Below are 17,609 nucleotides of genomic sequence, written 5' to 3'. Positions count from 1 at the left end.
TGGAGAGAATCCTTCCAAAAGTATCTGGTTATTAGATTTGTGAAGGTCTTAAAAAGAAGATTCAAAGAATCCTATGTAGTGGTATGAGGTTTTGCTGTGTACCAAGATTAATGTGCCTTTTGCTTGATGACTTCTGTATTAGTACCATCAACTAGAGCACGCAATACTAATTGTGTTGGAAGGAGAGGTACAGGGTTATAACACACATAAAAAGAAAGGGAGTCTTGTAAGATTGAGTTAAAATAGGAAAATGTGCAAAAAGCAAATGTATCACAGAAAAAATATATACAAATGGTATAAAATCTATGCCCATTACTTCACTTGTTAATGAGAAAGACGTGTTGAAACTTCAGTGAGATACTATCTATCACCTACTAGAAAGAAATTCAAAAGCTTGCAGCTTGCATTTTAATTTTGAAATAATTGTAAACACATAGTAAGTTGAACATATATCCATGTGCTCTCGCCCAGGTTCTTCCAGTACAATATCAAAACCAGGAAATTGACAATGGCACATTACTGTTACTAAGCTATAGACCTTATTCACCTCTCACCATTAGTTTTACCTGCATTCATTTGTATTTGTATGTGGGTATGTATAGTTCTATGAAATTGTATCCCATGTGCAGATGAATATAATTAACATAATCCACCACAATTAGGATACTGGACGGTTTTACACACACTTTTTTTGTATTCAAGCCCATCCTTCAGTCAACCTCTATCCCTTTCTCCTGAAAAACAGTAGTCTGTTCTCTACTAGTATGTTATATAAGAAATCATAATATGCAACAGTGTAATATTAACTTACTCTTTTATTAGTCCAATTGAGGGTTTGTCAATTTTGTTGATCTAAAAAAACGAACTATTAGAAATAAACTTAAACGAAGGAGGTGAAAGACTTGTATACTGAAAACTGTAAAACATAGTTAAGAGAATTCCAAGATGATACAAGTAAGTGGAAAGACATCTCACATGTGTGGATTTTAAAATTTAATGTTGTTAAAATATCTATACCAGCCAAAGTGATACACATATTAAATGCAGTTCTATCAAAATCCTACCCTAAAATTCTTACGGGATCTTCAGAGACCCAGAAAAGCAAAAACAATCTTGAAAAAAGAACATGATTGGAGTCCTCACATTTCCTTATTTCAAAACATACTACACAGCAATATGTGGCATAAGGATAGATATGTAGACCAATGGCATAGAATAGAAGAGCACAGAAATACACCAATACATATAAGTGCAAAGTATTTTCAATAAGGGTGCCCAAACTACGCAAAAGGTAAAGAAGAGTCTCTTCAATAAATGACTCTGGGAAAACTGGATGGTCAACTACAAAATAAAGAAGGCGGGCTCTTACCTTACACCATACACGAAAATGAACTTAAACCCATCGTAGACCTAACCATGAGACCTAAAACTATTAAACTCCTGAAGAAAATTAAGGGGAATAAATTTGCGATTTAAAACTATCTGCTTTAATATACTTCTGATTTTATGACTTAGTAATGTTTTCAAAGAGGTGATGTGTCTATCTAAAAAACTAGGAGTTTACAGACCAGTACTTTTCTACTTAAAATAAAAATTTTAGGGATAATCCCTCTGACATATAGTTGTGTGTGTTTAACCTATTAAGTTGTTTTTCCTTGTTTTATTCCAATCATGGGCAAGAATTTTTCGGCAGGCCATAACACAATAAGAGCTGTGTGTTTCTGTCATTGAATAAAGCTCTACATAGCTGATTTGATTTTATTTGCTGCTGCTGTTGTTTTGTGAACCTACATTTCAAGAAATGATTGTCTCTGTCACCTATAGTCAAGTTAACCAACTGTTTAGAGTTTATATGATTGATCTGCTGGGGTCGTATTATATTGTTTCCTCTCTCCTCAAGTAGTATTTTCACTTTTTAGTGGCAAGAATAATCTTACAATATAATGGAAGCATGTCATTTGGTCACGGACATTGTGGTGTAACTGTGTATAGCTTCAAACTCAGTAATTGGTGATTAAAGGTTAACTTCCATTTGCCTCTTTATTTTTGTAAAGGTGCTCGTGAGCGAGGATTCTGACAGTGATGGTATCGTGGCTCACTTCCCGGCTCATGAAAAACCAGTGTGCTGTATGGCTTTTAACATAAGTGGTATGTTTGTTTTTCCCCATTTATATCATGGGCTTTCCAATTGATTTTTTTTGAAATGGAATATCTGAAACACGAATCTCGTTTTTCTTCTGTGTGCCAGTGTATATAACAAAAGCAAGTAGTTTCAGTAACTGGTTATTGAATGAATGAATTTATAAAATTTAGAAACCCTGTAAACATTAGCTTTACTCACAATAACGTGGTGAAAGCAGCAGTCTGTAAACAAGTGTTGAGTTGCATTAATTTCTGAATTACAATTAAGCCAAGAACTTCAGTATTTCAGTCAACATATTAATGTATGTGAATGGAATTTTCTTTATAACTTCAAGTTCCTTTTTAATGTCACATTTTATAAACTAGTTTACTTATATTTTTTTCCCCTTTTCTTGAGGTGTTTTTGTTTTTCTGGTTCTTCTTAAAGCATGTGGTAAGGAGAGATGTTAAAGCAATGTGGAATGCCTTATTACCTTTTGTTTTCCCCCCAACTTTTTATTATAAAAAGTTTTAAACATAAGAACAGATATAAAGGTTAGTATAATAATGACCCACATATCACCACCTTGATTAAACAGGTGTTCACATTTTAATGTATATTATATATATGTATGTGTATTTTGCTGAACCATTTGAATGTAAGTTCCACATATTATAACATTTCACCCATCACAAATGAACTACGCATTTCCTAAGAATAAAGACCCCTTTCTGTATAACCAAAAATTATATATTAGTTCAGAAAACTAACATACTGTATTATCTAATATCCAAGCCAAATTTAAAATTCCCCTGGCTGGGTAGCTCAGTTGATTGGAGTGTCATCTCATACACCTAAAGGTTGAGGTTCCCCCAGTCGGGGCGCATTTGGGAGGCAACCAGTGCATGTTTCTCTCTCACATTGATGTTTCTCTCTCTGTCTCTGTCTCTGTCTCTCTCTGTTTTCCTCTCTTTTCCTTTTTCTCTCTCTTCCCCTCTCCCTTTCCCACTCTAAAAACAATAAACATATAATTGGGTGAGGATTAAAAAAAATCCCCAATGGTCTCAAAAGTGTATTCTCCAGCTACTTCAAACTAAGTTCTAATTAAAGTTCACTTCTTACATTTTGTCATGCCTCTTTGGGTCCTTTTAATCCAACATATAACTTCCACCTTTTCTTTTTTGCAGTGCCCAGACCAGTTATCTTATGCAAATTCTGTACTTGTCATATTTTTTTCATTATAATAATGTTTTCCTTATTCCCTAAAGAGGCTTTTAAATGACATTCAGGCTAAGGATTTTTTTTTTTAACATCTTAAGTATTACTGTCTACATCATTGCATCTCAACAAGAGTCATATACTAGTAATATCAGGTTGCCTTGCAATTTATGATACTGTGTTTGATCACATGGAGAAGTTAGTGACCCATCAAATGTCTGCATATTGGAGAGAGGTTTCTCTTGTAGAGGTTTCTCTAGCAAGTAATCTTCAGAGTGTTATTTTTGGCCTCATTTCTGAAACAACTTTTTACTTAATAGTTTTGTTACATTGAAGGCTATATTATAATGGTGGTTTTTCTGATTGTATTGTGTTTTCTGCATTGATTATCTGCTATTCTTCTATCAAAATTTTTTTTCTTTCATCAACCAGTAATGAACCACAGTTATCCTGTATGTAAAAGGCAGAGATTAAATGCTTAATTCTTTCTCTTTAATTACCAATTTTCATTGTTAGGAATTGGTTTAATACTTCCAGTGGCAGAATTCTACTCCAGTGGAATTAATTTTAAAATACTTTGTTCATAAATAAAATTGTTCTCTTGCTTTCAGAGCTGAAATAGTCTTCATAAATTTACAGTCCTTTTAGATCTTATTTCTTTGGTTGATGTGTCTGAAGAGACTGCCATTTTATCTTATTCTGCAGAAATGATCCTATTAGTTAAAGCTGATGTAAAGATCCATCTTTCCCTTCTTCTCAAATAAAGAATGATGGTAAGCAGATAATATAGAGTACTTTGGATAATCTTTCCTCTAATATCTTAATTAGTCATTTTTGATAGAGAGCAAGATTTTTGTAGTGATTGTTGATCGGTAGGATTGATTTAATTAATGAAGACAATGATTTATTGAAGTGCTCTGAATGTTGTGGGAATTAAGTTAAATTTGAAGAAAGAGTCTGGAAGTTCTGTTCCTTATAGCACTCCACTTGGAGTAACCAGTATGACTCATTTTGATAGGCCATCTGTTATGTCAGATCTCCTTTGTATTAATGTGTATTTCACATTACCCTAGTCAGAATGCTTCAGACACTGGAAGCTGTATTTTTTCCTATCTGTAACTTTCTTTTATAATAAGAACATATTATATAACATAAAGAATGTAGTTATCCCTATCATTGTCTAGCAATTAATTCTAGAAAACTATTGGTTCTTTTCTATGGTTTCATAACTTTGATCTACATTTGCCTTTGAATTCTGTTTGAACTCCCCAATTTGTGTTTTTATGGTAAGATTTAAAATTTTTATATTTATACCTACTTTTTTTTGCACTTATGGATCATATAGTAATCATTTCTTTAAATATTTGTTTACCTAGTTAGCCTATGAGTTCCAGTTTACATTTGGATTCACTCTTGGTTTATATTCTGTGGGTTTTGACAAATATGTAGTGACATGCATCCACCAGTATAATACTACACCGTATAGTCTCACTCCCTTAAAGATCCCCTTTGCTCTTCCTGTTCATTCCTCCCTCCTTCGAACCCCGACAACCACTGATTTTTCCACTGTCTCCATACTTTCGGTTTTTGCAGAATGCCGTATATTGGAGTCTTATAGTAGGTAGCCATTTCAGATTGGCTTCTTTTACTAACAGGCACTTCCTTCATCTCTTTTTATGCCTCATTTGCACATTTCTTTTTATGTTATTCTCTAAATATTTTTTATGGTTTAAAATTATGGTAAAGCCTATATTTTAACATATGAACAAAAATCATATATTTTAAGTATTTTACTTTGTCTTTTAAAAAATATTAGTCTTTGAAAGAGGTTTCTAGGCTTCACCATGTTGTTAAAAAGTTCATTGCACGAAAAATGTTTGAGTCCATGCATGATTTTCAACTAACACATTAGAAACGAACTCTTTCTTTTAACTGGAGACTCCATTCACATTGCCTGGCTCAGTCATGGTGATTCAGAGAGAGTCACCACCCATGGAGTTTTGCTGGTGTGATAGGGACTTAAGGAAGGAGAATCCTTTTTGGAGTTAGGAGAGCCTGCTAGGAGATGAGATGACTTCTAACTTGGTCTTTGACTATTGGGCAACATTCTTCAAGGGGAATTCAGTTCTAAACTGGAACCTAAAAGATAATTAGCTAGGAAATAATGATTCAGTGCCTGGCATATAAAGAAATATTAGTTGAGTGAAAGAGGCAAGAAAAAATATTGCACGTTCAACATAGATTGTGAAGCAGAATCTATACCATGGACTGATCAATTTCTTATGTGGTAGAGATATTTCAATGCATCGTCATTTCTGCAACATATTATAAATGCTTTGTACCTATTTAAATATTTGAATTAAATGGAGGGTTCATAACTCAGCAACCACTCACAAAATTGGTCTGCAAAATATAGATGCTGGTAGGCAGAGATTTCATACATTTGCTTACAATTTATCTTGGTTATTTACTGTTCAGCTCTTAGTATTTTTACTATTCAGAATATGACTGATATTGCTTGAGTATGGCACAAGTGTATATATAAAATATTTAATTCTCAATGATTTGCAAGCCTTGTTTGTTTGTGTTTTGTTTTGTTTCATTTTGTTTTAAAGCTGGTCGGCAGCCTACCAGAGAATGGCTATGGCTGCCAACTATTATCCAGTTCCTAACGTTAGGTGACATTTTATTTGTCAAGTTTCTGTATCATGTTTCTTGTTTTAGCCAACACTCCCAGATTAAGATAGAAATACATACATATGAATTATTTGAGTTGAGAAGCTGCATTGCCATTTGTAAATGCATGGATACCTTAGTAGATGTTATTTATTCCATTTAACTATGTTACAGTTTAAAAAATATTTTTGGGAGATCAAATGATGAATTTTCTATCAACCTTTGTATAATTCCTCCTCTGTAAATTTATTTATGTTATAAAATGAGGCAGTTTTCTGTTCTCTGGCTGAATTATTTTTGTTAGCTTCTGAACATTTATTAATTGGTATTTTGTACACATAAGTACTGTATGAAGTGGTCCTTCACACAGTACTTATGATTTTTTATTTTTTATAGAATAAACCAGACCTGTTGGTCACATTAAAAGCAATGTAATATGTACATGATGGAATAACTCTAGAAGTGAATTAAGGGGAAAAAGTAGGTTGTGTGAGTCAGTGGCATGAGGTTCAATCTTGTATGGGACTACTCAGAAAAGAAATTAAGGGATGCCATTAAATAGAGCTGTGAAACTTTTAGTTCAGCAGCTGCATTCAGTTTGTTTTTCAATTTCTCCTTCCCATTCTTGTTTATTAGCTGTGACTCTTGAGTCCTGAATTAAAACACATATATTTTTTTTAAATATATATTTTATTGATTTTGTACAGAGAGGAAAGGAGAGGGATAGAGAGCCAGAAACATCGATGAGAGAGAAACATCGATCAGCTGCCTCCTGCACACCTCCCACTGGGGATGTGCCCGCAGCCAAGGTACATGCCCTTGACCGGAATCGAACCCGGGACCCTTGAGTCCGCAGACCGACGCTCCATCCACCGAGCCAAACCGGTTAGGGCAAAACACATATTTTAATGGCATTATGATTTGGTTGAAAGTGCCAGGAAGGCCTCCATATTTAGATCTGGGCAGCTTCAATATGGGTGGTGTAAGTTGCTTTCAATTATTTAGATACACAGTGAATACCAATTTCTAGGGAACTTTTAAAATAAAATGAATACAATTTTTAAAGCAGTTTTAGGTTCCAGCAAACAAGTGGAAAGTTCAGAAAAGTCTCTCTCTCTCACACACACACACATAACCTCCTATACTACCAAAATGCCACACCACAGAGGTAGTTTTGTTATAATCATGAATCTATATTGATACATCATTATCAATCAAAGTCTTTAGTTTACATTAGGGTTCACTGTTGGTGGTTTTACATTCTGTGGGTTTTGACATGTTAATATTGATATGTATCCACCTTTGCAGATATAGAATAGTTTTACTACCCTAAATTTTTCTTTTATTCAAATTTGGGACTTCTTAGTTACTGTTTATTTTCTTATCTTTTCCTTTTTTTCAGTCATTATTTTTTTAAACATTCATTCTGCTTCTTGTTTTCCTCTTCTTTCCTTTGGAACTCCATGATTCATAGATTCATCTCCTTGGTGGTATCCCACAGGTGTCAGAGGCTCTGTTAATCTTTCTTCGTTCTTTTCAAAATACTACCCTTCCTTTCTTGAATTCTTTTTGTACTTTTATCAATAAAGTACACACTTTTTGTGGGTTATTTTTGGGTTCTCTGATGAAGATGACCTCTTTTAGCTATTTTCTGTCTGGGAATATCTGTATTTTTGCCCATAGTTTTGATAAGTATTTCAACTAGAGATGTTATTTTAGTTTGACCACCCCTCCTCCCCGCCCCCCCCCCCCCCCCCCAACTGTCAGCTGTCTTTCCTTGTTCACAGCTTTTGGCATTATTAATCTAATCCTCTTGATTTTTTTTTTGGGGGGGGGGTGGTAGAATTCTAATCTGTGGTGTTAGTTCAAATGGAGCCTTTGGAAGTTTTTCTAAAGGTCGGTGCCTTCTCCTTACCCTCACCTATTGTGGATTGCTCTCTTTCTGGCTGTTTTGTCTGAGGTGAGAGCAGCTGCTTCTATTTAGGTGTTTTTATACTGAACTTGCAAATAGATTTTTTAAGTGCTTTGATTTTTGTTGTTTATCAGTTTGTTTTTGTCATAGGGCAAGAATAACAGCTTCTTTTGATTTTACAAATTCAGTCCAAAAGCCTCTGCGCTGGTCATTCAAGTGTGTAAAATGTTCTCTAAGACACTGGTTTATACCACAACCTTTCTACATGTATTAGTCAGCTTGGGCAGCCATAACAAAACACTGTAGACTTGATGGCTTAAATAACAGAAATTTATTTTCGGACAGTTCAAGATCAAGGTTCCAGATGATTTGGTTTCTAGCAAATGGCCACCACCTGGCTCTGAGCTTGCATAGCCTTTCCTCGGTGCAAGGGAGCAGGGAGAAAGAAAGAGGTGGCTCTCTTCCTGTAAGATGCTAATGCTCTCAGGTCAGAGCCTCTCCATTGTGACCTGATATGTAGACACTTAATTATTTCCTAGGAGCCTTCATCTCCATGTATTGCCACACTGGGTTTTTAGAGTTTCAATATATGAATTTTGGAGCTACACAAACATTCAATCCATAATAGTACTTTTGAGAATCATTGTTACTCTTAGTTTTTTTTTTTTTTTTTAAATATATTTTTATTGATTTTTTACAGAGAGGAAGGAAGAGTGATAGTCAGAAACATCGATGAGAGAGAAACATCGATCAGCTGCCTCTTGCACACCCCCTACTGGGGATGTGCCCGCAACCAAGGTACATGCCCTTGACCGGAATCGAACCTGGAACCTTTCAGTCCGCAGGCTGACGCTCTATCCACTGAGCCAAACCGGTTTTGGCACTCTTAGTTTTTAAAACATCTTATTTGACCACAGCCCAATTCTAGGCTATTCTGTTTAGCTGTGATTGTTGCAGCATACTTAATTCCACTTTAAGGTATTCAGTTATTTTGTAAGATATATTAAATGTTAATGATACTTCTATCTTTAAACAACTTCCTTATTGCTCTGAGTGTATTGTCCAAAAGCCTGGTACAAGTGACTGATGGCTTCAACCAGGTCTACATTTTTCCTCCAATATTTATCCATAGTAGATGTTTTTCAGCTGCTTAAACATGTTACATCATTTTCCCTCTGCCTAGAATCCTTTTTGACCTGGCTAACTCTTATTTACCACTTGAGTCCCATTTTTAAATATTATTTTAGGAAGACTTACCTGACACTACATAAAATGTCATTCTCCCCCCATCCCTGCTGCCCCCACCTCACGTTGCCACTTAATTGAGCAAGTTACTTTATCTGCTTGGATCACTCCCAGTACTTTAAATTCCTCATCAGTAAAATGAGGATCAATATACTGAGACCTCAATAAATATCAACTGTTGTCTTTATTATTATTAATTCTCTCATCCTAGTTTTTAATTTATTTACTAGAGGCCCGATGCATGAAAATTTGTGCAAGAGTAGGCCTTCCTTCCCCAGCTGCCAGCACCGGCTTCCCTCCGGCACCTGGGACCCAGGCTTCCCCCCCGCTCCACTGGCAGGCACTCGGGACCTGGGCAGCTTCCCTCCAGCCCTGGCTTCATCCAGAAGGATGTCTGGTCTAATTAGCATATTACCCTTTTATTATTATAGATACCCCTCAAGAGTATCCTTTTGAAATGTTTTCTGCTGGAGATGAGCTTTTATTTTGTCTCCGAAGTTTTTTTACCCTAGCAATTTTTACGAGTTGATAGTGAGTAAATATATCCTTCCTATATAATAAAAGAGTAATATGCAAATTGACCATCACTCCAACACTCAAGATGGCTGCCCCCATGTGGACACAAGATGGCCACCACAAGATGGCCAGCAGGGTAGGACAGTTGGGAGGGACCAGGCCTGCAAGGGAGGGCACTTGTGGGCGATCAGGCCAGCAGGGGAGGGCAGTTGGGAGGGACCAGGCCTACAAGGGAGGGCAGTTGGGGGCGATCAAGCCTGCAGGGGAGGGCAGTTAGGGGAGATCAGGCCGGCAGAGGAGGGAAGTTGGGGGTGACCGGGCCTGCAGGGAAAGGCAGTTGGGGAGGACCCAGGCCTGCAGGGGAGAGCAGTTGGGGGGACCAGGCCTACAGGGGAGGGCAGTTAGGGGCAAACAGGCTGGCAGGGGAGCAGTTAGGCATCAATCAGGCTGGCAGGGGAGTGGTTAGGGGGTGATCAGGCAGGCAAGCGAGCACTTGGAAGCCAGCAGTCCTGGATTGTGAGAGGGATGTCCGGCTGCCTGTTTAGGCTGATCCTATTGGAATTGGGCCTAAATGGGCAGTCGGACATCCCTCTCAGGGTCCCAGGTTGGAGAGGGTGCAGGCTGGGCTGAGGGACACCCCTCCCCCCCCCCCCCCCCCCGCCGTGTACAAATTTTGTGCACCGGGCCTCTAGTCTCTCTATATAAATGCCTAATTTGGTAATTGTCCCTTTGACCGTTCGACCATTGTACCAGTTGCTATGAAGTGCACTGACCACCAGGCAGCAGGTGTTGGGTCCGGTACGTTAGCTTGCTGTTGAGGTCTGGCCGAGACGGGCCAGACATGCCCTGGACACCTCCTGTGGTCCTTCCCTGTCCCCGATTGTGCACCGGTGGGGTCCCTCGGCCTGGCCTTTGCTCTCTCACCATCTGGGACCCCTCAGGGGATGTTTGAGAGCTGGTTTCAGCCCAATCCCCACAGGCCAGGCCGAGGGACCCCACCAGTGCATAAATCCGTGCACCAGGGTTCTAGTATTGAATAATTACATTAATTAATTGTTTCTTTCCCTATTGTTATAATCATGGAGATACTATGGCAGGGCAGAGATAAGGCATTAATTCAATGTAATTAGTCATTTGTTGAGTAAAACCAATTTATATCTAATTGTGGTTCCAGTAAGTCTTCCTCCCTAAATTGTGGGAGTGATCTATCTTGTAGAAGCTACATTATATTTAGGTAACTAAATTCACTAGCTTGGCATATTATTAATTATATTGCCTTTAACATAAAATAAGTATTTTTTATTAATTAAATTAGATATTAGAAGCATATGAAAGACATTCTCAACTCTGTAGTAAGCCTGACATTTCTGAAACAGACCTGCTGTCTTTAATTTGGTAAATAATTTTTTTGTTTGTTTCCACTGCATTTATTACTAATATAAAAAACGTTAAAAAGAAACAAAATTCATTTTCAGTTCTCCAACGGCTCTCACCCTCCCTCTTGTCCACACAACTCCTGACCCATGTCCTCAGGGCCAGTTCAAGACTGAGTCTGCTCATTGCAGTTTTCACAGAAAACAACCAGCAGCAGCAACGGCGGTGGGGAGAGGGCGGCAGGACTGTCCAGGTGGAGATTCACAGAATTCACAAGAAGGCCTGGGGCCTCCCAGGGACTAGGCTAATGAACAGGGCTGTGGAGGAAATGGGGTAGAGCACACCTCATGGGCCCGTGTCAAACCCAGAAAAAGTGGCACCAGAAGAATGGGGGGCCAGGGCGGCAGTCTTGTGGGAAGTTCCCAGTGCCCCCTTGTTGGGGTGGGGAGAGCCTGAGGCACCCCAGCCTCACTCGCTTGGGCAGAAACACTATAGTGCGGAGAAGCCACAGAAATGCCACGGACACTGAGACAGGCTCTGGGGTGCGTTCACCCGCACAGCGATCCCCGGCCCCGCTACCGGCGGCGAAACCACGGGATCCCAGAGCAGGTGAGCGGCCTTTCGGGAAGGGCCCGGCGTCATCCAAACTGGACCCCAGGCCAGACAACCCGGGGTTCCTCCAGCAGCCCAGCACTGGGGCAGGGCTCGCACAGGGGGTGCTGGGGACAGGCAGCAGAGCGCGTGGGAGGACACTGCTCCAGGCTCAGGGCTTGAGGGCAGCACTGCGGCTGGTGGACGGCACCTACTCCGTCTCCTGCTCGGCAGTCAGTGGCGAGGGGAGAGGACCCAGGAGGCAGCCGAGGGAGCAGAGATGGGGCCTGAAGGCGAGGCTCTGAGGCCGGATCAGCAGAAAGAGTGCCCGCCTACCCCAGTGATGAAACACAACTCTGAACCCTGAGTGGGGAGGGGATAGATGGGGTGGGAAGTACATGCCGCTGGGTGACGGGGCTCCCTCCAGCTCCGCTGGGAAGGCAGTCTCACAGAGGAGGTCCGTTGACGCCTGGGTGGTAGAAGGCACAGAGGTCCTCATATCGACAGTGGCCTTTTTTGGCAAAGTGTCGGCAGACTGGACGGTTAGATTTGTCTTCCATAACCTGGGGTTCATCCTCGAGGGGCAGGTATTCTTGACAAGCGACCAGCTTTTGAGCCTTGGAGGATGTCTCTGTTCTTTGTGAAAGCCTCCCCTGGGGGGACTACCTTGGTCTGGCCCAGGAAAAGGAGGCTCAGCACTGACCCCCCAACCTCGACCATATGGGCGAGACGTGGGGCCTAAGCCTCCCCACACTGGGCCTCTGCCCTGGGGAGGAGGTGGGAGACTCAGCAGTGGTGGAATCATCAGTCCCCTTGATCCTGGGGGACCTCTGCGAAGAGCTGCCTTGGGGTCACCAGGCTTTCCATTGGCTATGGGGGGAGGGCCCAGAAGGCTGGGCGGTCCCGCAGGCCGCCTGTCGCCTTCATCCCCAGCCTCTTTCCGCTCCGGCACCTGGGGCGGTGGCTGCAGCTCAATTTGGTAAATAATTGATCTGTTGTCCAGTGGCGTTATTTCTGCCAGCTGAGTAGCTGAGAGCTGTGAATTGCAACACATTTACATTTTAAATAATTACCCTTTCTTGGCAGGGAAGTTGTTTTTCCATCCATTAATAAGACAAAAATGAATGTTGGGTATCTAGTAAAATAGATTAAAACATGGACCCCTTTGGGTGCATGACTGTATCTTTAAGAGACTTTGCATTTTTCTGGTTATGTAAATGTTGTATATTGAAAGGTGATGGTGGTCCTGGATTAATCAGTAGGAAAGTTTAAGTTGAAGGTTTTTTTATGCACAGAGTTCTCTCCTCACCCCCCCCCCCATTGATCACAGCAGGTGGTCAGGTGGTCTTGATTTTTGTGACTATCTATAATGCTTCACAGATAACAGAATTATATGGCTTCAGATTTTCCCTCTAACAGTTCTGGTGTATCACTGCCAGTCACACTATGTCACTCACACTGCAAGGGCAGCTTGAAGAGCTTATTGCTTTATCTCCCCCCCCCCTCCCCCCAAGAAGCGGGTGTTTCTTTAGGTCTGTAGTTACTCTCTTGTTTTGTCATCTTGTAAACTGATGGGTATGATGTGTCTTACTTGTGCAGTGAATTAGCCCCTGAGGGATTTCTTCTCTTTGCTCTATGTTCATTGTTGGACTAGACCTGTATGAGAGTCAGAGGGAACCTTGCAGGTTTGACTCATCAAGCCTGGGGCCCACTATACTTGAGGGTTCCCCCAAAACGCTTCATCCCTTTTAAGAACAAAAAAGTATATAAACTTTTGGGTTACAGGGATGCTTTAATATACAATTAAAACAAACAACTGTAGTCATAAAATGTAATTTTAAATAATTTTTCATGGAAGAGGGGTCCTGTGAAGAAAAAAAAAAAATGTCCAGGGCTCATGAAAGTCCTAAGGCAGCCCTGGTTCTGGGTGTCCATCAGTAAGGAGGTGCCCTCCTTCCTTCATCCCTCACTGCCCAGTACTCATAGTTAATTTAGCCAGGGTGCTCAATTAAAGCTGAAGGAACTAATGAAAGCTGTGAGTGACTTGCTATATACAAATGTGAAGTAGACATATATATCTATAACACCATAACTGATCAATATCACTTAATCACCAAGAAAATATGGCATATTAAAACTGTGAGAAATAACCAAATACTCACTGAAATGATTACAATTTAAAAAGACCAACAATGCAATATTGATGAGATTATAGAGCTTATGTTGCACGCCGCTTTGGAGAAACATTTTTGCAGTATCTTGTGAAGTTAAACATACATATGATGCAGCAATTCCACTTGTAAATTTTACCTAAGAGAAGAAAAACAAATGTCCACACAGAGGCTTGTACTTAAATCTTCATAGGGGTTTCATTCACAATAGCCCAAAACTGGAAATTATTGCTGAATGGATATATAAATTTTCATGTATCTGTATAATGGAACTGCTCAGTAATATAAATCAATGAATGGACTCCTGCTACCCGCAGCAGATAGGGCTAGCAAAATTTTGTGTGATTACATTTACATGGAATTCTAAAGCAGGCAATATTAATTCATAATGATAGAATGCCAATCAGTTGTTTTCTGGGGCCATGGAATGGGGAGGGGATGGACTGCAAGTGGACACAAGGATATTATTTTCACATGTTCTCTATCTTGATTATGGTATAGTTTCATAGGTGTACATACTTGTCAGACTCATGAAACTGTTCACTTACCTTGAGTGCATTTATTGTATATAAATGATGGATTAGTAGAGGTTAATAAAGTTTGAAAATATTTGGCATTTGACAAATATAGTCAACCACTTGGAAAAATAAGATTACATATAGATACATACCACTTTCCTATATGTCTATTGGATGAAAAGACTGTTGAAAATAATAGAACACTTAATATGAAAACCCATTGGCTATAGCTAAAGATATCTTCAGAACTTAAAAAAAATTTCTTGATGCAAAATGAAAGAATGAAAACACATTAATTATTTAAATAAAGATGTTAGGACATTTAACTTTCTCCTAAAAATGAAGGAGGGTGGACTTAAAAATTTATAAAACAAGTGAGCTAATTGTTGATTTTAGACTTTTCCACATGGAACAAATGAATAAGTGCCATGTCAGAGATTTTGCTGTAACTTATCTAGGTTCTTATGTGCAACTTTTGGAAGGGATCAAATGAATCATGTCATTTTTTCCTTTGCTAGTGTTTATTTCACTGCCTTTAATGGCATTATCAAGCATAAATTTTAGAAAGTCTTAATATATTATGGGCCACAAGTGTGGAAGAATACAATGTAGATTAGTAGCATCTTTAAGCAGCTTAAGAACTGTGGTAATATTAATGCTGCCAATAGGGAGACTTTGAGACCATTGCTTTAAGTATTCCTATTCATCTTGAAGGTTTTATTAATCAGACTTTAATAGACTATGATATTATAGTGGTTTTATGTAATTTGAAGACCTAATAGATTTTGACAAGTACCAGGATTCTGTTTCTTTGCTTTTGTGTTTACAAATATGACTAGTAGCTTTAAAAATTTAAATAATTTGGAAGTTTCAATCTCCACAGAGATTGATAGGAAAGTATTAAATTTGTAAGAATTAATACCAAAACAAAATTATTTTATGAGTGATATAATCTGAAACCCTGTAAAGATTTCTGTTTGACCAAGATTATCAGTGTTCATGTCTCTTTTTGGAGGAGAGTGTGAATAGCTGGTAATTTGTCTTCCAGTTCATATGTGTGCATGTGATAAAGAAACGTACAATTAGGTAGGTGTTATAAATAGGATATGGCAAAAAGACATACCTACTCATGTTTCCAAGCTTTTATAGCATATGTCCAGTGGAGGTTTGCTGCTCTTTAATTTTGCCTTTTGGGCTAACCAGCTGACGCCCAGTTGAAAAGACTTATGTTCTTATGAGGCCGCAAAAGCCTTAATGTTCAGTCTCCAGCTCAGGTTTTGGAGAACGCCATGTACCATCAGCAGCTTCAGTTTCCACCCTCTAATGCTAACGCTCATCTATCAAACTTGAGGCTGAGAGTGAGGGAGAGGAAGCTTCCAGATAAACATACAACAGCGCCTAAACAGCTAATCACACTAGGCTTCCGCTTCCAGGCCCTATAATTAGAAGTCCTTCTTTTCCTTGTATTCCCAGATGACGCAAATGCATTTTGTGGCTTGGCACCTCATTTGGGGCGTAGGTTTAGTTTATGGCCAGGCTAGTCTGGTTTAGTCTTCTGATGCTGCATAAATAGTTCTCAAGCCACAGTCTACTCTGTACAAGTTTTTCCTTTTATGTATATCTGCTTTGTAACTTGTTTTCTAGAAGAAAAAAAAGGCTTGTCATTTCTCCCAGCAGAATGTGTGCAACAGAGGAAATTATAAATTAAAAGAAAGCACATGATTGTGTAGTACTACACAAGCTATTTCTTCCCTTCCTCTCTGCTCTTTCAATTTTTCCTCCATCATTTAAAATTTTGTCAAAAAAAATTAAGCTAACTTCTGGATTATGGAAGCCACATTTGTGTGGAGAAGTAGAAAAAGAAAAGTTTAAGATAGGATATACAGAAGATAATAAGTATAAATTTTCAAATGGCTTATTTCCCTAAAAATTTAAATTTGTTTACATATTAGAAAGTTAGATATTAACATCAGTTTCAAAAACTAGGAGCATATTGAAAGTGTTCATTTGAATGCTTATTTTGAGTAAAATATTTATCTTTGATTCTAAAAGAAATGTCGTTTATCTTCAGTAGGGGAGTGATATATTTGTGTTATAATGCAGCTTCACTATAGTTCCTGTCAGAATGATGTTTCCATTAATTAGGCTGTCACGTGCATAAAATAGCTTTGTTGTGGAAAAGTAGAGTCAAAACCTAGTAGTGGAATTGTGATAATGGAAACAGTATGACTCAGCAAAAAAATAGGAGTGAAGAAATATTGTCCACAAGAGGACAATAAAACATTCATGCCCAATCTTAGCAATTTATTGTTTGAATAACATCAAGAATATGGAAAGAATGTAAAGTATGTCAATGGCATTATGACCATAGCTAGGTGCAGGGTGGGAGGCAATCCTATCTAATAAAGAGGGAATATGCTAATTGACCATCACACCCTCACAAATGGTGACGCCCACAGCCAATAAAAAGAGGGAATATGCTAATTGACTACCACACCCTCACAAAAAGAGGGTGGCACCCATAGCCACAAGATGGCGGTGCCCAGTCCCCCCAGCCCTGCCTCATCCAGCTGGAGTCCCCCAGTCCCCTGAGCTCCACAGGGGAAGGCAGTTGGGGGCGATTGGGCTGGCAGGAGAGGGCTGTTGGGGACGATCATGCCAGCAAGGGAGCAGTTAGGCGTCAATCAGGTCAGCAGGGGAGCGGTTAGGGGGCAATCAGGCAGGCAGGCGAGTGGTTAGGAGCCAGCAGTCCTGGAATCGGGCCTAAACTGGCAGTTGGACATCCCCCGAGGGGTCCCAGATTGGAGAGGGTGCAGGCTGGGCTGAGGGACACCCCCCCCATGCACGAATTTCATGCACCAGGCCTCTAGTGTTATATAAACAGCTATAGATTTGAATAGATTTCAATAAATAACACTTTTCATATTTAAAATGTGTTCTCCAATAAATAACACTTTTCATATTTAAAATGTGTTCTCCTAGAAATAACCAGTGTACCAGCATCTAGTATGTTATTTTTAAATCTAATGTAGTGAGTAGATCTATACTGTATATTAGCCAAGTAAATAGCAAACTCAAATATACTTCACCTTTCCATTAGCCTACTGTATCTTTCCATAGGTGCTTAGTAGTCTTTCATATCTTTCCTTTCAACAAGGAAAAGTTACAACGATAAAGAAATGTAATAACATCGCAGGTAAAGCAGAATAAGCTAATAAACCACTTTTCCCATAGAAAAATATAAATTCTGGACAAAATATAGACTA

General features: G+C 39.1%; 2 protein-coding genes across 19 annotated transcripts in view; one reads left to right on the top strand and one right to left on the bottom strand.

The window, feature by feature from the left end:
- Positions 1–17,609, top strand: part of BCAS3 (BCAS3 microtubule associated cell migration factor) — a 490,554-nt gene that overhangs the window by 123,537 nt on the left and 349,408 nt on the right. For all 18 annotated transcript variants that reach the window (XM_080677777.1, XM_080677775.1, XM_080677776.1 and 15 more), the window contains exon 13: positions 2,055–2,148. In XM_080677777.1, coding sequence (XP_080533903.1) covers positions 2,055–2,148 — 94 coding nt within the window. The remainder of the gene's footprint in view (positions 1–2,054; positions 2,149–17,609) is intronic.
- On the bottom strand, positions 12,101–12,708 carry LOC308254205 (proline-rich protein 3-like; the record flags this gene model as incomplete). The annotated part of the gene is given in 2 exon segments (XM_080680137.1): positions 12,101–12,234; positions 12,237–12,708. Coding segments are annotated over 2 exon segments (606 nt in total).

This window comes from Plecotus auritus (genome assembly GCF_963455305.1).
Source record: "Plecotus auritus genome assembly, chromosome: 7".
NCBI classification, from domain to species: Eukaryota; Metazoa; Chordata; class Mammalia; order Chiroptera; family Vespertilionidae; genus Plecotus; species Plecotus auritus.
The sequence above is the reverse complement of the archived record's forward strand: the minus strand, read 5'-3'. Positions and strand labels throughout refer to the sequence as shown.